General features: G+C 39.9%; 1 protein-coding gene across 4 annotated transcripts in view; it reads left to right on the forward strand.

The window, feature by feature from the left end:
- The window catches only part of LOC118819779 (ral guanine nucleotide dissociation stimulator-like), a 124,473-nt gene that overhangs the window by 49,052 nt on the left and 49,607 nt on the right, over window positions 1-25,814 (forward strand). The window contains exon 1 of one of the 4 annotated variants that reach the window (XM_036587681.1): window positions 5,177-5,564. The exons of the other annotated variants lie outside the window; for them this stretch is intronic. Coding sequence (XP_036443574.1) covers window positions 5,409-5,564 — 156 coding nt within the window. The 5' untranslated portion in view covers window positions 5,177-5,408. Of the gene's footprint in view, window positions 1-5,176; window positions 5,565-25,814 lie in introns of those variants that run through there. 4 annotated transcript variants of the gene reach the window in all.

A 25,814-nucleotide genomic window follows, 5' to 3' on the forward strand; every position in this document is an offset into this window, starting at 1 on the left:
TTCACATTACTCAGTGTCCTTGAGTGATGGAGGAATGCAGAAAGAGAGAGAATAGAGGAGATGGAAGGAATGTGTTAATCCACACGCCTTTTGTTTGTTACTCTTATCAGTGAAGGTCTGGATTCTTTTGTGTGTAAAACAGTGGATGATACAGAGCATAAAACCGAAACTGGTAAAAAATATGAACAAAAGAATTTCAGAGAAGAAATCCCAGGAATGCAGTGATCCGGATGAAATTTCAGAGTTTAGACCACAGCCATTCAGTTAATGTGTCAGGATCGGATTTGACTCTATCATTTGATCAAGGAAGACAGTGAGGAGGCGGAACCAGCTTATACCGTTAGAAATAAACGTTCTGTGCTGGTACATTTTTTGTTCATCAAGGAACAAACAGTGAATATGCTTACATGCACTGCGTAATCTGTTCATAATCAGATTTCTGCAGTTATCTGATTATTCAAATGGTCATGTAAACAGCACACTCTGATTTCTTAGATCGGAGTAAGGTCTAGAAATCCGATTAAGAATCTGATAAAGAGGGCTGGATTTTAGCTCAGTAATCAGATTTCATGTGTACCCTTACTCTGATTTCTTTCGGATTTCTCAGTCTGAGCATGTGCAGGACAGACCGTGGTAATAAGCGAGCAGTGTTGCCCCGAGACGCTGAAACCAAATACATGCTTGACAAAATGAAGGATTTAAATGTTCTTCATCCCCTAGATGATGTATGGTCATATTTTCAGGAAAAGTGGCACAACGTTTAAAAAAAAACGCAAAGTTTCACGAAGTTTCAGTTTTATGCTATGTTTACGTCACGTATTCTTCTCTGAGTTTATTGGCTGGTTGCAAAGCAGAAATCCAATTACTGCCTGACTCATGTGGACCTGGAGTTTCCCATTATCTGATTACTCAAGTGCATGTAAACACATTGATCAGATTACTAACAACATCTGATTTTCTGCAGTTATCGGATTATTAAGTGCATGTAAACGCACTCACTGTAAATGTTCTCTCAAAGGTACAACAGTGGTTTTAAGGTCTGATTGTGAACCTTAAATAAGTTTTCCAGGTGAAAAGTTCATATTTGTACCTTTTCATTCCTAAAGTTTTAAAACAGAACAATAAAATAAAAGCCTGGAGACGAGATGGGGTGTGTGGAGTCAATACAACTTAGAAAATATCATTTCAATGGATTATGGTACAGTTATGTTCCCTGACTAAAGGTACTGAGATGTACCCTAGAGGGGACCACCCCAGTGACAAGAGGGGTCCTGCCCCAGTGACAGTTCCATACCTTTTTTTGAGAGTGTACCCTGCTGGGCTTCTTTCCCCAATTTACCCTGCATATAGGAAAGAAGACCACAAAATGCTAATGAATAAAATGCTAATATAAATAAATAGATTTTATAATACAATCTCAGTTGTTGCCTCACAGCAAGAAGGGCCTGGGTTCGATTCCCGGCCGGGTGACCAGGGTCATTTCTGTGTGGAGTTTGCCTGTTCTCCCCGTGTCTGTGTGGGTTTCCTCCAGGTACTCCGGTTTCCTCCCACAGTCCAAAGACATGCAGTCAGGCCAATTGGACATGCTAAAATTGCCCCTAGGTGTGAGTGTGAATGTGTGTGTGTGATTGTGTATGTCTGTCTGTCTGCCCTGCGATGGACTGGCGACCTGTCCAGGGTGTATCCTGCCTTCCGCCCAATGACAGCTGGAATAGGCTCCAGCACCCCACCGCGACCCAGAAGGATAGGCGGTTAAAATGATGCATGTATGTAATACAATCTCAGAAAAGAAGGTACTAAACTGTCACTGGTGCAGTACCCCTCCTTTCACTGGGGTGGTCACCTCAAGGATACAACTCAGTACCTTTCAGTTACCCAGTCTCATTGCCTGACTTCTTATTTTATTGTTCTGTTTTAAAACATTCGGTTATGAAAAGGTACAAATATGTACTTTTCACCTAGAATAACTTATTTAAGGTTCACAATTGAACCACTGTCGAACCTTTGAGGGAAGATTTACATTATTTGTACCTTGATGAATGAAAAATATACCTGCACAGAACCTTTATGTCTAACAGTGTAGGGTTAAGTACTGAGATGAGTTAAATGAGAGACAACACTAAACTCTGCTGCGCTGTAGCTCTCTTAAGTTGGAGTCTTGGAGTCTGACCCTGCTGAGTGCTCTGCTGAGTCATTCTGGTGCATGAATGAGTCAGCAAATCAAGTATTATGAGTGTATCTGGGTGATGCTTCACATTTTCATCACCTAATCATTCCTCTGACGATTTGTGTTATTCTGCATTTAGGAAAGTGAGGAAACTGTGCAAAAGTCCAGTTCAGAGAGCGCACTTTATTTCATTTCTGGAAAAAAAACAGACATTAACGTCTTCCAGTTGTTATATTTTAAGAGATATTTCTGAGGAGATTAGATATTACTTGTGTAAGGAAGGAGAAAGTCAAAGGAAGAGAAGTGAAAATAATAAACCAGGAGTTTCCAAAACTGGAAAATGGGGCTCCTCACAACCACCTGGAAGACCTGGTAGAGACCAAAACTGCCCCCTTCAGATAAACAGCACTTAAAGCTTTCATCTTTGAGAGAGAGAAGAAAATCAAGCTGCTTCGATCTGAAAACATCCACAGGTGTTTCTGTCCATCCTTCCACTGTGAGAAGACGACTCAGCGCTGTGGGTCTGAAAGGATGTGCAGCTCTCAAGAAGAACCTCACTGAGAAAAGGAGACGGACGCATCAAACAAAGAAGCTGAACAATGGACTGACCACCCCAGAGTCCAGACCTCAACACCACTGAATGTGTCTGGGATTAGTGGATGGTGAGAAGCAGACAATGCAAAACCAACTCCTAAGACTGAACTTTGGAGGTGTGGAAAAATATCCCTGTAGATTTCTTTGAAAAAGTGAAAGTGAGTCTTTTAATGAAGGTAAAGGTGCACACACTAAATACTGAAAAAATATATTTAGTTGTTGATCTTTTTGTTTACTCTGCTTTTAAATACACACTTTCTGCTTTTTTCCTGGTGCTGCAAAATGAATAGCTCATACTTAGTGGCTGTTTTGGCTGTAAATTAAATAAACGAAGGGTGGTCTCTGACTTTTGCACAGTGCTGTATGTTAAACGCTTTTCTTTCTTCTATTATTTCTTCCAAATTGCAACTTCCAGCTGTTTAGCCCTGGCCTTGCACTCTCACATGAAAACTTGTATAAGGTTTGGACTCCTGGATGTATTTTCTTTCTCCAGCCTGTGCAACTTTTGAGCCAGTTGTTGTGCATAATATGCTTGTATTGCACTTTCTATGGCCACACCCACCGAATGCATCCCTCCAAAAGAACACAAATAATATACGCTGATGTGGAACATTTCATAGAAAAGAGAGTGCGTTCTCTAACCAGACATAACTGTACTCAGCAGATCCATTCCAGAATTGCTTTTGCAATTAGGGAGGGCTCTTCACACACACATACACAGTGCTCTTCCCCCTGGCTGCACTCGTCTCCCCTCCCCCCTGTCACATTCCTCCACTCCCTGAGTGTGTTTTCAGCGCCGGTTCTTACTGGCAGTCACTCGGCCTCCTCGGCCTACGCATAACACACACCAGATGTGCAAAGTAGAGCAGCCAGAAACGTCCAGAGGAGGCGTGCGGGGGAGAGAGAGAGATGACTTTTGCTTTAACATGAGCACAGCACTTTCAAAACAAAGCCTTTTGTTTATTTAATAAGCTTTTCTTTATGCACTGTCCTGCACTAAGTGGACAGATGCACCAGTGCAACATGGTATCTTATGCTATATTGTGAGATTTTTAATCTCAATGTGTGTAAAAACCTCAATAACACAGCTGTATCTACACTCATACAAGCAACACATCCGCACCATTTCTGGTCAACCGTGGGCCTGTGGTCAGAAAATGGTCAAGGATTGAGTAAGTAGAGGGAGCTGTTGAACTGTGAAGCAACAGATGACCTACTGTAGCTGTATGCATTCATAGTGGCCCTATAGGAAAAATAGACCTCATAAGGTGGGCAGTGAGTGAATGTACAAGGTAGGGGTTTCTAATAAAGTGGCCAGTGTAGTACGCTGGGCATGGTTCTCCATGCAGTTCTGGAATCTGATTATCCATTGTTAGGAAGAAAAGAGGCCATTGTTACAAACACAAACAATGAGGTTCCATTCTATTGTGATGGTTCTGCTGAAAGGGTTAAATCAGTAAACACGTAGTTACATGTCGACAGCTCTTTCATATGCAAATCTACAAGGATAAAAACTCAACGATGAATAGCATTTTAGCACTGTGACTATACAACTATACACTGGACTTTTAAAGTAGGTGGACCTCAGGAAGCGGCCCGTGAGTGGAAGCACAAGGCACTCTCGAAAAAAGTAAATAGTTTTATGTACTTAATTTATTTATAACAAGTAAGTCAAGTAACTACCTTGGTTCATTTTTTGAGTGCAGGGGTTTCCAGAAAAGTGGTTGGTGAGTTAAAGTACCAGGGATGTGTTTCTAATAAAATGGCCAGTATGATGTAGGTGTTTCCAGTTAAGTGTTGGAAGTACAAGGTTAGTGTTTCCAATAAAGTGGCCAGTGAGTGGAAGTACAAGGTAAGTGTTTCTAATAAAGTGGCCAGTGAGCGGAAGTACAAGGTAGGTGTTTCTAATAAAGTGGCCAGTGAGTTGAAGTACAAGGTAGGTGTTTCTTATAAAGTGGCCAGTGAGTGAAAGCACAAGGTAGGTGTTTCTAATAAAGTGTCCAGTGAGTGGAAGCACAAGGTAGCTGTTTCCAGTAAAGTGGCCACTGAGTTGAAGTACAACGGAAGTGTTTCTAATAAAGTGGCCAGTGAATGAAGATTAATGAACACTACAGGACCAGCTGGTGTGTTCATCCAGTTTTTTGCTATCTCAGTGGTCCCGAAAGTCCGTAAACTCAGCTTGTTCCTGCGTGTGAATGTAGCCGGGCGTGAATCATGTCTGTGTGAGAACTGCTCGGTGCTTTTACAGCTTCTGCTCGATTCTCCACAGCTTTTAAATGACCCTTTCCATTTCAGCACAGAGCTGCTAAAAAATGACCTCATGCTTAGAGAAGAGGGTGGGGGTGGGGTTTGTGGAGTGCATGCGCGAGAGAGATAGGGAGAGAAGCGGGGGGGCGGGCTGGTGGGGCGGAGCCTGAGGGACCCGGAGCTCAGTCTATTCTCTGTCCCCTCAGTGTGTGTCAGTGTGTGTGTGAGTGAAGGGAGTGAGTTCATGGTTTTCAGGGGTTTGCGCAGCAGGAGCAAAACAAAGCTGGATTTTATTCCAAGCATGGGACCCTACATTTAGTTTGCTCTGGATTATTGTTTTTTTTTTTTATTTTGGTTCTGAATTTGGATTTTACCCCCCACCCTCACTCATACCCCCCTGATGGTGCATGTGAGGGGAGCGTGTGTGATGTTTGACGGTGGCGCCTGGCGGATCCGCAGTATTTGGGACGGGGTGAAGCTGGAGGTGGGCGAGCAGACTGGACCGGTGGTGCTGAGCAGCTTCACCCAGCTGGACCCTGACCTACCACTGCTGGAGGTAACAAGGGAGTGAATACATATGATAGACAGACAGAAAGATAGATAAACCTGTGGATGGTTCAATGGGTGATTCTTAGAAGAGCCTCCTTTTGTAAAGGAGGTGGGGAAAGAAACCTTCACATAGTTCTATGTCAATTAAAGGTTAAGAACTTGTCATCTAAGCCAAGAACCTTTAAGGAACCTTTATATTTTAAGTGTGTGTATCAGAGAAAGCTATAAATTTACCATTTTCCAAGAGACTCTTGCAGAATTACACGTTTGCTTGCAACTTGCAACTACCATTCAAAAGTTTGGAATCGGTTTTCAATAAAATAAACCCAATATAACTGCAGATACATGCATAAAAGGATCTTAATATGACTAAGAGCTCAGCAAAGGTTTCAACTAATTATGTGTTATGTATCAGTATTAATCAAAAAGCACAGTTTCGGAAAGGGAACTATTTATTCAGCTTTTATGAATTTTAAACTGTTATTTCAAAACAATCTGAAGCACCCAATAAGTTACACATTGCAGTTAACTGACATCAAATCATACAAAATATAATTAAAATACATAAAAAGACTACTTGGTCTTAGTGATGCTGCTATTTCGTTGGCTAGAATGTCATCATAGATGTAAAGCTTATTATCTAACAATAATGCTAAAATGAAATGAAAACAATGGTGTGACACCAGCAACCTGCCTGTACACCATATATATTGCCCAGCGATAGATAGATAGGATTGCTGTAGCTGTCTTTGTGAGATTGTGATTTGTTGTAGGATGCAGGGGGCATCTCAGGGTTTCTGAAAGTAGATAATTACTGTGTTGCAAATGTAATGTAAGAGGTGTGGTTCATTAGTGTGTGTGTGGTGTGGCTTTACACCATTTTAGTGTTGTTTTGCAGTGTTGTTTTTATATGTTTATTCATGTAGCACATTTCACAAACTCTGATGGTCCACTATAGAATTTACTGGCTCCTGTGAGTCAGTGGATTTGGTAATTTTGATAATTAAGTCGTATCTGCTCCGTGTCTGAGAGTGGGAGTGAGTGTGCCGTAGAAGGAGAGAGGAAAATAACAGTGTTTTAATGAGAGACGTGTCTGGGTTTGTGTCGTTTGCTGTTGAACTGCTGAGAGTATATTCATAGAGCGCATATGCTGTTTCATCTGTGTGGAATTATGAGTCACTGTAGAGTGGATTTGTTGCTGTATGTGTTTGTCCAGGACTGCAGTGTTTTGTGGGGGGTGGGTGGTGGATGTTTTTCAAAGAAGTAAGGACTTAATGCAAATGTGTGAATAATTTCCACATAAATCAACAGATTACATCAACACAGTTTTTTATTTTACTTTGTTCGGCAACAATTGTGTTGATGTCATATGTTTATTAATGTGGGAATTATGTGTGGAAAAATGTTTTTCCCTCAAAAACTGCAGCTTTTATCAGAAGGATTGAGTTAGGTGTGTGTATGTGTGTGTGTGTGTATGTGTGTGTGTGTGTGTGTGTGTGTGTGTTTAACATCAGATTAGTTAGCAGCATTAGGAGCACAATAGCATTTACATACACTCAAAATACCAATATATACTGTATACTGCACCAGTATGTACTGTGTACTGCACACTGTACCAGTGTATACTATATTGTGTACCAGTAGATAATGTACCAGTATATGCTGTTTACTGCCTACTGTACTACTAGGTACTGTGTACAGTACACTACAGAAGTATGTACTGTGTACTGTATACGGCACTCTGTACCAGTATATACTGTATACTGCATACTGTACCTGTATATAATGTACACTGCACACTTTATTAGTATATAATGTATACTGCACCAGTATGTACTGTGTACTGCATACTATACTACTATATACTGTGTACAGCATACTGCACTATATACTGTATCCTGCATAATGTACTGGTATGCTGTATACTGTACCAGTATGTACTATATACTGCATACTGTACAGTATATAATGTTTACTGTACACTGTATACTGTGCCAGCATATAATGTATACTGCACCAGTATGTACTGTATATTGCATTCTATACTACTATGTACTGTGTACACTAGTATACAGTATATACTGCTATACTGTATACTGCACTAGTATATACTGACTACGGCATAATGTACCAGTATATACTGTATACTGCACACTGTATAAGTATATAATGTATACTGCACCAGTATATTCTGTGTATCGCATACTGTACTTCTATATACTGTGTACAGTATACTACAGAAGTATGTACTGCATACTGCACTCTGTACTAGTATATACTGTATACTGCATACTGTACCTGTATATAATGTACACTGCACACTGTATTAGTATATAATGTATACTACACTGTGTACTGCATACTGTACAACTATATACTGTGTACAGCATACTCTACTATATACTGTATCCTGCATAATGTACCAGTATACTGTATACTGTACCAGTATGTACTGTATACTGCATTTTATGCTACTATATACTGTGTACACTAGTATACAGTATATACTGTGTACTGCACTAGTATATACTGAGTACGGCATAACATACCAGTATATACTGTATACTTCACACTGTACTAGCATATAATGTATACTGCACCAGTATATACTATGTACCGCATACTGTACTACTATATACTGTGTACTGCATGCTGCACCAGTATATACTGGACCAATATATACTGTGTACTACATACTGTACCAGTATATATTGTATACTGTACCAGTATATACTGCATGCTGTATGCTCTTCGTATAAGTATGCAGTACAGTATCCAGTATGCCACAATTACCATTATATGTTGTTATGCAACAATTAACACAGTCTGATTGGTTGCAGTGTGTTCTACCTATGCTGTTACTTATGATAACAGCATGCTTTTTTCACAATAACTGGGGGCTTTCACATCAGGGGCTGAGCCAATCAAACCAAGCCCTCCAATCACTGCTTAGCAACCGTTGCTAGCAGCTTTTCCACATAGGGATGCATTATATCATGAAGATAGCTCTAGCTGCATATTGGCCAGAGCAGCACATTATCTGGGCATCCTTGGTCTGCTGGAGAAATTCATATGTGGCAGACTGTTTCGAACACGGCAACACAGGAGAACATCGAAACACCACACACACTGTGTAATCAGAGCTCCTTCAGTCTGAGAGCTTCCTGAGTGGCTCTCGAGAGACTGCGATCCACACTCTCACACTGACCTGCTCTTGTGTCTGAGCTCAGGGGACAGCTTAGCTCAAACAGGTCCCACTGACATACACTCCAAGCTGCTGTTACCCATCATTCAGCACCATTTCCACCCTGCTTTTTGTGTGTGTGTGAGAGCTCATATTGACCCTTTACGCACCATGAGAAAAGCTGTTTTCTTTAGATTGCAGCTATTCTTGTGCTAATGTCACCATATATATTACTCCTGCGCCGCTTTCACACCCTCTGCCTTCAGTCAGTCAGTCATAAATCACATTGGACTTAATCAACCTTTTCTTTCTCTGCTTAAAGCTACAGTGTGGCAAAACGAAATCACATTTACATGGTTTTCTCCTTTACCCCAAATGTAGTCGGTAAGGCAAAACATGTTTGTGAAGAGCCTGCTTTTTCTATATGTGGATGCAAGCTAAAGCTAAATCAGTGGGGCTCCAGAACGTTTGAAGTCGACTCCAGTTCTGATTCCAAGTTACAGGAATTGATGGAGTCATTCTAGACCCCATGTGTCAAACACAAGGCCTGCGGACCAGATCAGGCCTGTGACACAATCCAGTCCCGCCCTCAAAATTATTTTGATTTTCTAATAATATTAGCCCATATCACCAAACACACCAGCTGCGTTTCAGCTGCAGTTCAACCAACATGAATACTATAAACACTATAAACACTCAGCAGCTCAGAAACTGATTAAGAATTAATGAACTTGCAGCACAGAAGATGTCAGGTGTGTAGATAAAGCACACAGGTGGGTTTAAAAGACCTACATTCTGGGGACATTTAAACAGTTATCTGTATCTAATGTAGCCTAAATATATCAAGAATTCACATGTAATATTTGAAGGTTTATTACAAGTGGCTACATTTTGCTGTTGCTGTTTTGGCGTATTATAATGTAAACGCTCTCTGACCCTCGGATTTGTTGAGATTTTTTTAATATGGCCCTTTAGTGGTTGAGTTTGACACCCCTGTTCTAGACGGTATATTGATTCCAAAAACCAAGACATATCGAAGGCCAACCCCTTCAGATGTGTCATTGTTTTGGCACTGGCCACGTGCTGTTTGATTGTGAGCCATTTTTTTGTTGCAAATTTCACATTGTACTTGCTTTTCACTTTGTGTAGCTATAAAGCAGATAGCAGAGCATCTCACAGTCAGCAAGGCATAACTGACGTATTTTAGCCTCCATTACTTGTTAGCTTGTTGTCCGACACTGACATTGTGTAAATTTGATTCCTTCATGAACTTTAACTTCAACTCTCCTGGCTGGAGGCTGGAGCAGGGACATATGAGAAGATTACAGCTTTCTTTTCTGTCTTGCACACTGCCTTTCTCCCCAACACACACACACACACACATAAACACACACTCAGCTGAACTGCACTCCAGTAAACTTCAGTCAGCCCCTGAGTGACTAGTATTTATATGATACATGCTTTCATAAATCAGATCAGGATTGTACGGTTTGTGGAGAGAAAGATCTAGAAATTTATGTGGGTCAGCCTAGAGAGCGGAAGAGGCACTTTAAAGAAGTTCTATCAAAGCCAGGACGGCCAGGCAAAGTCTCAAAGAAACAGAAGAGAGATAGAAAAAAAAAGAAAAACAGAAACAAACCCTCCAAACACTCTTGAAGCTCACAGTCTTGAGGGTAAATTCTCTCACGTCATTAGATGTGAAATCTGCGCAACACAAGGCCAGACTAGTAAACACTGGTTTAGTGTGTTGTAGAGCGGGAGTACACAGTGTATCAGTTATCAGCGTAGTATTTATTCTGACTTTTAATACTAATAATCTAATTAATCATTTGAAAACTATTTAAGTGCTATTAATCTTACTCACACTGCACTTCATGTATGAGTTATAGGACAAATCAGCATTACACAACCACAAAATATTTACTCTTGTGTGGATAACCCCTGATAGCAAGAAGATAGTGGACCACTGTCGGCCTGCTGATGGCAGAGCTGGTGATCCACTGGCGCTTTGCTCAGCGTTTTCCGGGCGGCCCACCAGTGGTTAAGCAGAGTATTAGTCACAATTCCACTTGTTATTGCTCATTTTCCTTCCTACCTTTCTTTGGTTAAATTTTGTAAATTAGTTTAATCTATTCTTTTAATCTAGTGTCAACAACATTTTCTATAAAATCATTTTACATCAGGCCTAGTCATTTTTTTTCTCAGTTAATATATGTCTAAGTTTGTCTGCAATGTGCATTTAAAATTTGTTTGGGGAGATTAAAAACTAGTTAGTGCTTGTATGAAGGACAGTAATCTGGGTGGTCCGAGGTTGGGCCACCAGTGGCAAACAGTCAGTGAGGTGCCAACTTTATCAAGCCAACAGACGGCTATATGCTTGCTCTCTGGTACGGTGGTACTGCTGCATCGGTGCAACAAGATATAGAGAGTTATTTAATGAAGGTCTTGGAAAAAAGACTTTTTGTGATCTTTGGAATGAGTGTCAAAATACTCGGATGTTGTTTATCTCTCCTTTTGCAGTTTGACAAACTAGACACTCCTGATCTTTATGCTGGCTGGGTTTCCCTAATGCATCTTAGCACAAATATGATTTTTAAATGGTAGAACGAGGATCAGACTGAACACTCTCCCTACCAGTCAAGCTGATTTTAAGACTAAGATGCTTTTAGGCTGCTGTTGGTCCACGTTTGCCTTTTTAAAACTCCCATGTTGGTAATTTCCTAATTAACAGGACTGTGTGTGTTTAGCAGTGACAGTACTGAATGTCTTGTGGTGTAGTTGTGTTGTAAATTAAGCTGTTTTTGAGGCCTGTAATGTAGTCTTTTTATGAACTTATGTTTTTTCATACAATCATGAACATGTGCTCTTAGCACGTAATAGCAGTGCTGAATTTCACTTTATTATCAGGGATTGTTATCCAAGGATTTCTATATTGGTCCATCCCTACTCTTGAGCACATGCTAGGGCCAGAACTGCATTTCCCTAGGTTAGCTCCTAGCTAACCACAGAGACTATATCCCTTTCTACATATATGTATCTTTATATCTCTTTTACATCTTTTATGTATCTCTGTATCCCCTTCATATCTCTTTTACGTCTCGCTGCTGTCAGAACAAAACCTCGGATCTCCAAAATGGTAACTTTACAGGAGAAGGAAAAAACCTACTTTATTTTTAATGTAAGTCAATGGAACCAGACTTTTTTCCAAGTAATTTTGGGCCGTTTCTTTTGGTGCATTCATCGTGAAATTTACACACAATATAAGGGACTGTAGGTATTTTCAAATTATGTCAAAAACTGAAAAATGAAGATACCCCCCCCCCACCTCAGTTGTAATATGCAGCATTTAATATATAGTTCTGCTCTCATATCCACACCTTTGTATTGTTTTACAATCTGATAATAGAAGTAGAAATTATGGAGAATTACATGGATTAAAATCTCTTTACATTAGAGTTCATGTTTTTTTTTTCTTTCTCCTATAAAGTTATGTGCATATCCACTCTTTTCTTAGCAGTGGCTCTTCTGGAGTTGAGAAGGAAGACAGGACTGATGAAAACACAGCAGGTTGCCATGTTTTGTGGCCCTAAAAGTTGGGTTGTTCATTGTCCCAGCTGCTCTGGCCAGTAAACCCACCCTGATCGCTGCTATCTTCTGTTGCGTAACGGAATTAGCAAAAGCTTCATCTACATCATCAGGAGATAATTGTGCTGAATAAGAGGCGGAGAGAGGAATGAACGGTGTCAGCACTGGAGGTGGAACAGAGTTGACCATTGCAGGTGCAGGTTTATAACATACAGACCTTTTGGTGGCCGAAGTTACTCTCCAGACAGAAATCTGATGTATAGCAAAAGCTAGGTTTCAAATATATGACGTATATTAGCATATATGGATTTCCCTTATATACACTTATGGATATATATGTGACCTACATGCCAACTTATTTGAAATTGGCCATTTTTAATATGGGACATATATTTTAGCCATATATCAACATATCGCTGCTGTCGGAACAAAACCTCGGATCTCCAAAATGGTAACTTTACAGGAGAAGGAAAAACCTACTTTACTTTTAATGTAAGTCAATGGAACAAGACTTTTTTCCAAGTAATTTTGGGCCGTTTTTTTTGGCCCGTTCATCATGAAATTTACACACAATGTAAAGAACAACAGATATTTTCAAATTATGTCAAAAACTGAAAAAGAAGTTTTACTTCCGACAGCAGCGATATACAAATATATATGTGCAACACGTATATAACAATATATGATAGGAAACATTATTCATATATGAATGGCATATATTACTCATATATGCTAACGTCACGTTATATAACTAACGGTTTTTTTATGCATCTCTTAAAAACTCTAAAAAACATGCACTCTGTAAGCTATGCAATGAAACCGTTAGCAATAAAATAGATGAAAATATTGCTCACTGACACATTTGAATCATTTAATATTCAAAAGCAAACAGACATAGTAGCAGTTATAACTGATGTTTGGATGTATTCAACCATATATTAGACGTATATGTATGATCTACATTTATTGGTCTGTCCATTATTTGATACTTACATGTATATACACAACATCTTTACATGCATTTTAAAACAAATGCCTCATGCTTTATGATATATCTCCATACATCCATGCATAAAACACCACACATTTGCTTCAAATCTCAAATAAGTTTACTTATATGGTTTCTGACACTGTATGACATACTGTCGTCTATAAAAATAGCGATAGCCACCTTGAATTTTCCATTTTGTCTCTATGTTTTCCTTTTTACAGATAACAGTGTGACCTACAGTGTGAGATACCACATAAGCAAGTCTACTGGCAATGACTGAGTCAATCCATGTGAAGACTTAGGCCTGCTGTTAGCTGACCAGCAGCTATAAGCTTCTGTTACTTGTCAGCTGGAGTCTCTAGGAAACCAATTTCATCGCTGAAGCACAAGCAGTCCTAAGGAACATAATACGGCGCAGCACTGCAGAGTCATGCACTTTCAATCAGCGTTTTTTAATGATCCGTGTTTTTTATAGCGCAGCTTTTCCGGTGCATGTTCTGCATAGCCATTATATCTGCACACTGTAAAGAGAAAGCAAACCGTAGCCGGCTCTAATCACCTCATATGATCCACTTAGGTAGAACAATCTGATCAGCGGAAGTGAATGGTGAATCGCTCTAGGCAGCAGGCGCAATTTAACGCTGGTGTAAAATTATGTGTAGCACCCGGATGGCTGGTCAGGAGCTGAGAGAGAGAGGGGAGTTGTGTTTTGTTCATGGCTTTAAATCCTCCTACACGTAATCCTGTTAGTTGATTAAGGCTAATCAGCCTTCTTACACAGAGGGGCTAAACACAGTTGTATTTCCCGCCATGGAAATTAAATATGTTGTTATATGTCATCAGTATAATCCAAAAAAATATATAATACAATAATATAATACATATTAAATATACAGTATATATATTTATATAGCACAGTATACTGTGCAAGATTTAGGCCCTCTGAGAAAATTATACTTTAAAAGCTATTTGTCTGGGCGGTAAACATTTATTTGCTTAGAAAAAAAACTAATATTCAAATAAATACCAATAATATTAATACAGTAAATAGTGTTTTTATGCAAGTCATTGTGTTTCTTTAACAATTTTTAAGCTTCGTGTTAATCGCGGTCATCATCCAACACCTGGTTTGGCAAATCAGTGCTTAAATATGTTGAATGAAGTGATGGAGTTGAACAAATCTGTGCACCAGCTTAGAGGAGAAATGCAGAATTAAACTTTATTCTTCAAACTTAAAACTAGCTCGCAAGATAAAAATAGTATCTTGTCAAGTGAAATTATCTTAATTGTGGTTGATCTATCTAATATTTCTTATTTTGAGATCTTTGTGCACTTATTATAAGATTATCTAGCTTATTTCTAGACACGTTTGTATCTGTTTTTAGTAATTTTATCAAGAAAAATGATCTCACCATCTCACAATACTGGCAGATAATTTGGCAGGTTTTATCTGCCGATATATTGAGATAATTTTACTTAATAAATCACTTAAAACAAGTAAAAAATGTTTGGAACTAATTAAATGATCTTAAAATAAGCTTACAGCAATATCGACAGGAGAAATATTCGATTTATTGACTGGATTTAAGAAAACTATACTTGACAAGACATCATTTTTTGCAGTGTATTAACTACTTTTTTGAAAACAAAAAAGTCTTGGTACTTTTTTACTGTATTTATGTTTCTTTGCATCAGTTCTAATGATGTATGGTGTCATTAGAGCACATTTATTGCTCAGATAATGTGCTAGACTTTTGCTCAGTAATTTAATGTATTACTCTCTGTATGGGTCCATTTTCAGTTTACCGTCTGATTTCTTTGATTATGTGAGGTTTGCCATAAAGTATCAAGTGAGTGAAGAGTGAGATCATACAAGACTATAAGGCAAGAAGTGTCAGCGGTCAGCGGTCAGTGGGAGCAGCTGCTAGCGTGATGGTTCGTATCATTAAGCGAGTAAGAATCTCTGGGTAAATCCCACTTACAGCACTAAACCCCCCACAACGAAGGCCACTCTCTGACCGCTATGACCCCTGACCCTTAGGGACAGTGAAGGTGTCAGCTTCCACTGCCATTCCCTACACACGATGATTAATTGATTATTTTAGATTAGCTTAATTGATCCAAATTGTTTGCTCAAATGTCGCTGTATCGTTTACGCTGCACCTGCCACCCCATATATCCAGATCATCTGCCTTTCATGCGAATTCCGTTTTACCCCCACGCTGGGCCTCCTGAGCTTTGGTAGTCTTTCAGAGTCACTGAACAAACCATCCTGCTGGATTTCGTCAAGGGTGGAGCTACTGAGTCATAATTGGTCAGGACAGAAATGCTAGCAAATATGCTAATAACATTAGTGTTAGCTTCCTAGCTAGATAATAATTCAGTGCTTTACAAAGTGGTGACTGTAAGGGTCGGTTACCAAAACTCAGACAGTGCTTAAGCCAAGACTAAGGCCCAATCCCATTTGACTCCTGGCCCCTACCACTTAGCCCTTAGCCCTCAGTTGACGCCTAGGAGTAGGGTGTCCCGATTTTTGCTGAGATAGAGGGGTAGAGTGAAGTGTTGGGGCTACATGGCCCTCCAAACGGAGGTTTTTCAGAGGAGCACTGCAAACAGAGTGTTATGAGAAAATAACCGGTAAGGTGGCGGCACAAGCGACCAAAGAAACCCACAAATGTGAGAATTTTCTCTTTTAAAAATTATGATAACCATTTTATTATCTTAGTTTAATGTCGTTTCAATTTATTATGGTCCTTTTCTTCATAACGAGCATGATAATTCACCAGTAGTGTGCTGATGTCTTGGTAGCTAGCTAGCTAAATTAATCTGAAAAGTGCTCAAACCTTGATGGAAACGGGAAAATTCGAACAAGAAGCTGGCGAATATCTGACTTCAGCTTCATATCACCGAAGAATTAGGGGTGGGTGATAATAAATAAATGCCCCCTCCCCCCTTTGACGGCGTATGATTCCCTAAATGTAACTAAAGCCCAGCAGTGAGGAGCTGAACTTTACCCTCCTCTGCTATCACTGCAGACTGGCAGGGTTGCCTACAGAGCAGCGCTGGTAGCTGTTAATGAAGTAATGTTCTTTTTATTTGAGGGTCCCATTTTGTAGAGGAAGATTTCAATCACTACCACTTGTAACTCAGTTCCAAGGGGCAAGATGACACTCAAAAACAAGGGGTAGGGGTAAAACACTGATTCTCAGTGGACCCCTGACATTGTAATTGGACTCCATGTCCAGGAAACTAGCTCTGTAAATTTCATGCTTACATTCTAGTGCATTAGAGTTCTATATCTGTGATTAGTGGCCTTTATTCACCTTTGCTAAACTGTGTTTCTGTAAGTCTGACTATTCCTGAGTGACAGTTAGCTTCAACATTAGCAAGTGTTAGCGTAGTGTTAGTGAAGATAAAGGAGAATTTCCAGCTAAAAACAGAAACAGCTTAAACTCAGCTAGACAAATACTACTCCTATTAGAGCCCTCTAGAGGTTATTATCGCACCTGTTATAAGTTTTGTAAGTTACTGTTCTCACATCTCCATGAATGTGTAGTCTGCCCTCTTTTGTCATTTATGTTTTTAGCTGAGTTGAGTCGCTGAGTCATTCCTAAGCTGAGTCATTGTGGTTGGGTGGGCAGGAGCCCTCCTGGGGCTTCTTGAGTTTCTAATGGAAATTTTATCTGCTGCACTTCATCTGCCTAATGCACTGTTGGGCCGAGGCAGAATGGAGAAGATGGGATTAAATGTAGGAGGCCAGTGACATTCTGTTACCTATAAAAATGGGCAAATATACAGACAAAACTTAGGTTTGAAGAGGGGTGATACTACTGTTTTGTTATAATAGCCACATACATGCTAAATGGTGTACATAAGCTTTCATTACCTGTTAGCTACATTAGCCTTATAGCTCCAGTGCTAACCTAAAGACAGAAACATAAGACACCAAACATGTCTTGGCTGACTGACTACGTTAGGTGTCAGGGGTGGACAGTATAACTGTAGGTTATTATTATTGCTGTTCTCAGTAGATGGTGAGTATTTTCAGTACTTCTAGAGCAACAAACAACTGCACGTCACAAAAACGACCAATTGTAGATTTAGACCATTTTCACTGTTAGAAATAAAGGTGCTATTCAGGTACATTTTCCGTTTATCAAGATACAAACAATGTAAATGTTCCCTCAAAGGTGCAACAGTGGTTTTAAGGTCCACTTGTGTACCTTAAATTAAATGACCCTATTAGTCTCACAACAGGGAAGTTTCACCTCCGCTTTTTGACCCATGGGTACAGTGAAACACCACATACACACTAGTATGTGGCAGTCAGGGGTTAGGTGCCTTGCTCAAGGGCACTTCAGTCACATACTGTCGGCTCTGGGGATCAAACCAGCGACGTTCCGGTCACAGGGGTGGTTCCCTAACCTCCAGCCCACGACTGTATCTTTTACATCTTTTTTATATCTTTTAAACGTTTTGAAAAAAGAACAATAAAATAAGAAGCCTGGAGACGAGACGGGGTGTGTGGAGTCAATACAGCTTAGAAAATATATGGCTATAATGGATTATGGTACAGTTATGTTCCCTGACTAAAGTACTGAGATGTACCCTTGAGGGGACCACCCCAGTGACAGGAGGGGTCCAGCCCCAGTGACAGTTTACTACCTTTTTTCTGAGAGTGTGTAGAGAGCAACAGTAAACGACAATAACCAGTACAGTAACTGCATAAGCTGCAGAGTAAAAAGTATAAAAAATTCTGAATATTTAAATGTGTTGCATCTAGAGTTATAAATACAGTAATATTTTATTTTTGCCGATCACCCACCCCTATACTGTATCCTCCTTTCTTTCTCTCTCCTTCCCTTCCCTCATTCCCTCTTTGTTCCTCTCTCTCTCTCTCCCTCCCTCCCTCTCGCTGCTTTTTCTGACCTCTATCCTTTGTCTTCCTTTCTTTCCCTCACTCTCTCCTTCCTATCCCTCATTCCCTCTTTGTTCTCTCTCCTCCTTTCATGTTCTCTTTCTCTTGCACTCTCTCTCCCTCCCTCACTCTCTTTCTCTCTCTCTGCTTTTTCTGTCTTCTGTCCTTTGTCTTCCTTTCTTTCCCTCTCTCCTTCCTTTCCCTCATTCCCTTCTTTGTTTTTTTCTCTCTCCCTTTCTCTCTCTCTTGTTCTTTCTACCTTTCTTTCTTTCTTTCTTTCTTTCTTTCTTTCTTTCTTTGTCTCTCTCTCTCACTCTCTCTCTGCTTTTTCTGACCTCTGTCCTTTGTCTTCTTTTCTCTCCTTGCTTTCCCTAATTCCCTCTTTGTTTTCCCTTTCTCTCTCTCTCATTCTCTCTCTCTCTCTCTCTCTCTCTCTCTCTCTCTCTCTCTCTCTCACTCTCTCTCTCTCTCATTCTCTCTACCTCTCTCTCTCTTTCTCTCTTATTTTTCTGACCTCTGTCCTTCCTTTCTTTCTCTCTCTCTCTCTCTCTCTCTTCTTTGTCTGACCTATGTTCTTACTTTCTTTCTCTCTCACTCCTTCCTTTCACTCATTCCCTTTGTTGTCTCTCTCTCTCTCTCTCTCTCTCTCTCTCTCTCTCTCTCTGACCGTGTCCTCTGTCCTGCGTCTGTAAAATTTGATTAAGGCTGCAGATGCTTCAGGGTTCAGCTCTGGGTGATTAAATCAGTTCCACTCTTTTATGCTGTGTCTCTCCTTCCTGCACTCCTCCACTCCCAGCCCAATTAAGCGATAACAGCGCTGTGACGTCGTTGTAACCACACTTTTCATTTTTTCAGAGTTTTTCATTTGATTTGGAAAGTATTGAGATCTGTGAGCAGGAAACGATAAAGGTTTCAGAAACGTTCAAACAGCATGAGAGAAAAAAACGACAAAAAAACAGCAGAACTGAGGGATTCTGTCACCGGCAGGCTAGAGGAATAATTTAGTAAGCAATCAGATTGACCTGATCCTCCCTTTAACCCAGAGTGTTGTCACTCAAGCACATGTCTTGTGCCTGAAGTTGGTTTGTTTCTGGAGCAGTGAGGCTAATGTGGCTAACAGGTGAGGGAGCTGTTCATGCGTTTGCCACCATGTGGACAGATAAGGTGGTTTGCTTTAGAGTTTATTTCTCCGCACGTTCCTCGTTCCATTGCTCTGATGCAGGTTAATCTTTGCCTCATCTGTCCATGAGGCTTTGTTCCAGAGCTCCTCTGGCATTTTTACTGTCGTGTTCTTGTGTTTGACCTCTCTAAGAAAACCCTCAAAAGGTATAGTTACACAACTAAAAACATGGTTCTTCAAGGGTTCTTTAGTAAAGGTGATGGTTGTATTTAAAACCCTGAGTTCTGTATAGAATCATTTGCTTGCCCAAATGGTTCTTTGCATGGTGAAATGGTTCTTCAGATTGATGGAGAATGTAATGTATATGATTCAATAAAGAACCTTTTTGAAAATAGTTCTATATAGCACCAAAAAGGGTTCTGCCATTGTGACATTGTCAAACTTGTATCTATAAAAGAACCTTCTGGCTGTTATATAGAACCATTTGCGTGCCTAAATGGCTCTTTGTATGGTGAAATGGTTCTTCTGATTGATGGGGAATGTAATGTACATGGTTGTATAAAGAACCTTTTTTGAAAATGGTTCTATCTAGCACCAAAAAGGCTTCTGCTGTTGTGACAATGGCAAACTTGTATCTGTAGAAGAACGCTTTTGGGTGCTACATAGAGCCAGTTTCATGTAGAACCATATATGACACATTCTCCATTAATCTGAAGAGTGATTTCACCATGCAAAGAACCATTTAAGCACGCACAAGGTTCTATGTAGAACATAAAGAACAATTGCCTTTACTAATGAACCCTTGAAGAACCATCTTTTTAAGTGTATAGATGTTTGGGCTAAGGCTGGTCTGAATAATGCGAATACTCGGTTTGGTATTAATTACTTTATTTCATATTCTGAAAAGTGCAGCTTTCAAATTGCAGGAGTTGCAATTTTAATTAGAAATGAAAACTTTGTGAACGAACTTCAAGTTGGTTTGAAAAAGCCAGCTAATTGTGTTAAAACGTTAAAATGGTGGAACTGTAGCTAAAATGTTGCTACAGCATCCAAGTGGAGGGTTAAGTGTTGCTAGGTGCTTCCTTAAATGCAGTTCCACCTTAAATTCACTGCTCCCTTAAATGCAATTCTACCTTGAATTCAGTGCCACCTTAAATGCAGCTCCACCTTAAATTCACTGCCACCCTAAATTCAGTGCTACCTTAAATGCAGTTCTACCTTAAATTCTGTGTCACTGTAAATGCAGTGCCACCTTAAATTCAGTGCTACCTTAAATGCAGTTCCACCTTAAATTCACTGCCACCTTAAATTGACTGATAACTTAAATTCACCACATTATTTACAGTTGTCTAAAGTTTTAAGTGGAGAAATTAACCCTGATAACATGAAGCTTGTGAACCTGTGCACTACATTCAGCGTTTAAGATTCACGCCCAAAGTCTCGCTCCCTCTCTCTGTCTCTTTGTCTCTCTTTCTCTCTCTCTCTCTCTGACTCTCTGTCTCTCTCGCTCGCAGGCTCACGTAGGGACACGCGCACAGTGATTTGAGGGGCGTGTGTGTTCCTCGGCTGCGTCTCAAACCACGAATACTGTCATAAATAGCAGGTCAAATTAGTACTCCATTAACAGTGCTGCTGCTATTTTAAACACGCTGTTTAGTACAGTAGCATTCAAAGTTATTGTGGAGTTTGTCATCAGTTAAATATGCATTTTATGCATCGCTTAGCCTACAGAAGACACAGCACATAGAAAATAGATTGTTTTCTGATGGTTTTATTTGTGTTGCATAATGACAAAACAAATCGCTGTTGTTGGAATAAAACCTTGTATCTCCAAAATGAGAACTTTACAGGAAAAGCAAAAAAAACATACTTTACTTTTAATGTAAGTGAATGGAACCAGAATTTTTTCCAAGTCATTTTAGGTCATTCCTTTTGGCCCATTCATTATGAAATTTACACACAATGTAAAGGACAACAGGCATTTTTAAACTATGTCTAAAAAAGGAAAATGACAAAAATGGAGATAAGAGGTTTTGTTCCGACAGCAGCGAGAGTGATTATTATTATTAAGTGTCGTGAGGTTGTTTCCGGCTCCTGGCGGCCATATGGACAGTGTTTCTCCAGTATATCCTGTCTTCTGTTTGGGTCTTCAGGCTTCTGAATGGCTGATTCATGATTCCTCTGATTATATCCATCCATTTTGTAGCTGGTCGTCCTCTTCCTCTTTCACCATCAGCTGTTCCAAGCATCATATTTTTTTTCCAATGCATTGGTTCTTCTCTGAATGTGTCCAAAGTAAGAGCTTCAGTTTGGTTATCTGGGCTTCGAGTGAGAGGTGAGGCTTGATTTGATCGAGGATCCATTCATTTGTTTTCTTTGCCTTCCAGAGTTCTCTCACAAGCCTTCGCCAACACCAAAGTTGAAAGGCGTCCATATTTTTCACTCTTGTTTATTGTCCTGCTTTCACACCCATAAAGAACCACAGAGAAAATCATAGCCTGGTCAGTTCTGATCTTTGTTTGTAGAGACAAATTGTTGCATTTATAGATGTTTTCAAGGTCCTTCATTCTTGTTCTGCTCAGCGTCGATCGGTGTCATATTCCCTGAGTGCTGTATCTTCTCTTGTTAGTAATTGATCTGAGTAGGCAAAAGCTGTCCACATCTTCTCCATCAATGGTGAAGTCAGTGGTCTTTCCTGTCGTCATAACCTCAGTCTTCTTCATATTGAGTTGAAGCACCATCTTTTAACTCTGTTCTTTAAAGTTCCTTATAAGGGCCATCCATCGCAAATCCTCAATCATCTTCCTCCAGTCCTGCTTCTCTCATTATATGTTCTGCATACAGGTTGAATAGGTATAGTGACAGTATGCAGCCATGTCAAACTCCTTTTCCAATGTGGACCCATTCTGGTTGTCTATTTTCTGTCCTCACTGTGGCTTGTTGATCAGTGTAGAGATTCCAGAGATACCAGTGAGATGCTCTGGTATTCCCATTTTCCTGTGGACAGTCCATAAATTAACGTGGTCAAGACACTCGAAGGCCTTGCTGTCATCAATGCTGACTTCCTTCTTGTATTCGTTGGCTTTTTCAATGTAGACCAGAAATTTTATTTGTGTAGCACTTAACGAGTTTAACCCATAATGTTTATGTGTTATTTATGTTTGAAAAACGTAAAAAACAAAGAAAATAAACCAGACAGACAAACTTTTACAACACGCACAGAAAACAGATTAAAACACATCTGTTTCTATGTCTTGGATAGTATTCTTGATCTGTTTTCCTCAAAGCTGAAAGCATTCTTCAGTCGTCTGTTGCTGCAGTCTGCACGGCTGTTTTTCTTCTGCCAGTCTCTCTAGTATATTCGTCCTTCACAGATTACTAAACAGTTTATTTAGACAAATCATATTGCAAAACAACACAAGCTGCTGTACAAATACATACACAAAGCACTGTACGTAGCTGTGATGCTGTATAGATCAGCTGTATTGAACATAAATAGCTTTTTGACCTGATCCCAAACCTAAAGTGGGTCAAAGGCATTGGGTTGCAGTGGATTTCATATCATTGCAGAGGCCAGCGGAAAAAAAGAATGTGCTTTTTAGGTCAGGAGTGTAATAAAGAGAGAAAAGAGGAAGAGTGATTCTGGGTAAAGGCTCCATGATATCTTTACTGATGTTTCATTTTTTTGTACTTACATTTGATTGTACTGGGACAGCGAAATCATATCGGTATCGGCTGATAGAGGTGGGCAACCTGATCATATTTTATCATTGTAGTGCTTAAAGAGCGCTGACCAGCTGCATGCGTCCAATACAAAGGGAGAATAATTAGACCTGTTGAATTAGACTGAGTGCAGTGCAGTATGTGGACATTTTACATTGAATAAAAGTCATTGTTCTCAAAGTGATGGCAGGTTCTTCTGAGTGTTCTGGTGTGTGAATCATGTTGCTGTTTTTAACCCTTTGTTTATAATATGAAGGCTAAAAGCAGAGATGTAGTTTAACAGTAGTGAGTGGGTTTGGGGTGATTTTGGAGCTGGATTGCTGGCTGATGGATGGTCACGGGAGGATGGTGAGGGCAGAGTCTGATGAGTGATCTGATGTGTGAATCGTGTTGCTTTTTTAACCCTTTGTTGGAAAATATGAAGGCCAAGTAAGGTCTGAGTCTGCTAAATGTCCTGATGTGTGTCTTATGTCTGTGGCTTAAACCGTAGAAGTTACCTGCTGTTTTGCCTGCAAACTGAGGGCTTCTAAGGGTTAATATGTTTCTTCTATTATACAAAACCTAACCTTACCCAACCTAACCCTCACCCTGGCCCTAATCCCAACCCTAATCTGAACCTCAACCCAAAACCTAATCCTAACCCTGGCTCTAATCTAATTCTAACCCTAACCTCAACCCAAAACCTAACCCTCGTATGTGTTTGACATGTTACTGAGAGTCTGTTGAGTGTTTGTTTCATCTAAAAAGGACCACTCAAAATGAAGTGTCATTGATAATTGCTTTAAAAAATCAGTCAATAATCAATGATATTTGTTAATTTATTTTTTATTTTATTTATTTTATTCATATTTGATGATATTCATTGAACTCCAGAGAGCTACTGCACTAAAATATTTTAAATGTTTCTATATAAGCAATGATATGAGCATATATCATTATAGGTGCATTTCTAGGTAAAACTGATTAACCACCTAATGTGTATAAAACACTGGTTTCAGACTTAGCACTCCGGCGCAAAGACAGTTTGCTCAATTAGCAATCAAGACAAAAGGAAAAACTGTAATAATAATAATAATAATAATAATAATAATTTCATATTTGGAACATTGGTCAGATGCTATCATACCCTTAACAGAGAGCAAGAAAGAGAGAGGGAGAGCAAGAGGGAGAGAGAGAGAGAAAGAAGAGAGATCAAATCATCAAATTATTATTGATTATAATTGATTACAGCTTGTTGGGAAGTTGCCCCACCCCTTTTTGACTCTTCCATTACTGATTACTAATAATCTGGTGAACAGCTTCTTTTCAAGTGTTCCTGAAAAGAATCTGTGTCAAATTTTTTTTCTCTTATTTGTGTTTACATGTTTATTGTTAACTGCTTTGGCGACAGTGTATCTCATTACATTCATGCCAGTAAAGCATCACAGAACGAGAGAGTGAGAGAGAGAGAGAGAGAGAGAGAGAGAGAGAGATGGAAATGCTATCTGTGCTGCTCTCCAAGGCCGCTGCAGTTTCATTTCGCAGAGACTCACTCTCTCACTCTCTAGCTCACTAGTGGACACTCCCACTCTCTGAGTGGGTGAGGTTTGAGGTCACGCAGGAAAGGAGTGATGTAGTCATAGAAACGACATAAATAAAGAAACGTCATCCCCGTGTTTCTGGTGGTTCCTGATGGTTTTCTCATGTGTTTTTGGCTTTTTTAATTGGTTGATATTACAATGTAAAGGATCCTAATGGTTTAACAGGTGACCAGTGGCTGGAGATGAGACGGGGGGTGTCGATTCAATACACAACATCATTTCAGTGGATTATGGTTCAGTTATGCTCCCTGACTAAAGGTACTGAGATGTACCCTCGAGGGAACCACCTTAGTGGTTTAGTACCACCCCAAGTTTAGTACCTTTATTTCTGAAAGTGTAGGTGCAGGAAGGTGGTGATGCTTTTACTTGTTAGCTGCATTTGCCTCGTAGCTCCAGTGCAGAGCTAAAGAAGCAAACTTCAGACACCAAACAAGTCTTGGCTGATCAACTACATTTTGGACTGGAGATTGGGCGAGAGTGGGAGATTTTTGGCTGACGTATGCCACTGACTCGCCTAAAAATGACCTCAGGGCTGCTGGACGATCTGGTCTGGTTTCCCGTTTAAATCCCATCTACACTTTATGTCCAAAAATGTACAGACGGCACTTCTCACGCGTGAATTCGGCTGCTTTAAGGTGCTCCCACTGCTGACACAGCAAGTTTGTATAATCTCTATAGAAAAGCATTGACCAATAGAAGGGGACGCTCTGGAGCAGCTGAGAGAGAGAGAGAGAGAGAGAGAGAGAGTAGCCCACATCTGGAGCCCATCATGTTGTGCGTGTGTTGGTGATTCTGAAAACATGTTGACTCTCTCTTTTACACACACTCACAGAGACTTACTCGAAAACTCCTGAAAAACAAGTACGCTGCCTGTTTTTGTCAACAAAGACCCTTTTACCTCTCTCTCTCACTCTCTCTCTCTCTCTCTCTCTCTCTCTCTCTTTCTCCCTCTCTCTGTCTTTCTCTCTCCCTCTCTCTCTCTCTTTCTCCCTCTCTCTGTATTTCTCTCTCCCTCTCCTTCTTCCCTCTCTTTGTGTCTCTCTTTCTTTTCTCTTTTCTTTCTTTATCTTTTCTTTATCTGTCCCTGTATTTCTCCCTCTCTCTTCCATTATCTGTCTCTCTTCTCTCTCATCTTTTCTCATCTCTTTCACTCCTT

Source organism: Colossoma macropomum, unplaced genomic scaffold, assembly GCF_904425465.1.
Source record: "Colossoma macropomum unplaced genomic scaffold, Colossoma_macropomum, whole genome shotgun sequence".
Taxonomy (NCBI): domain Eukaryota; kingdom Metazoa; phylum Chordata; class Actinopteri; order Characiformes; family Serrasalmidae; genus Colossoma; species Colossoma macropomum.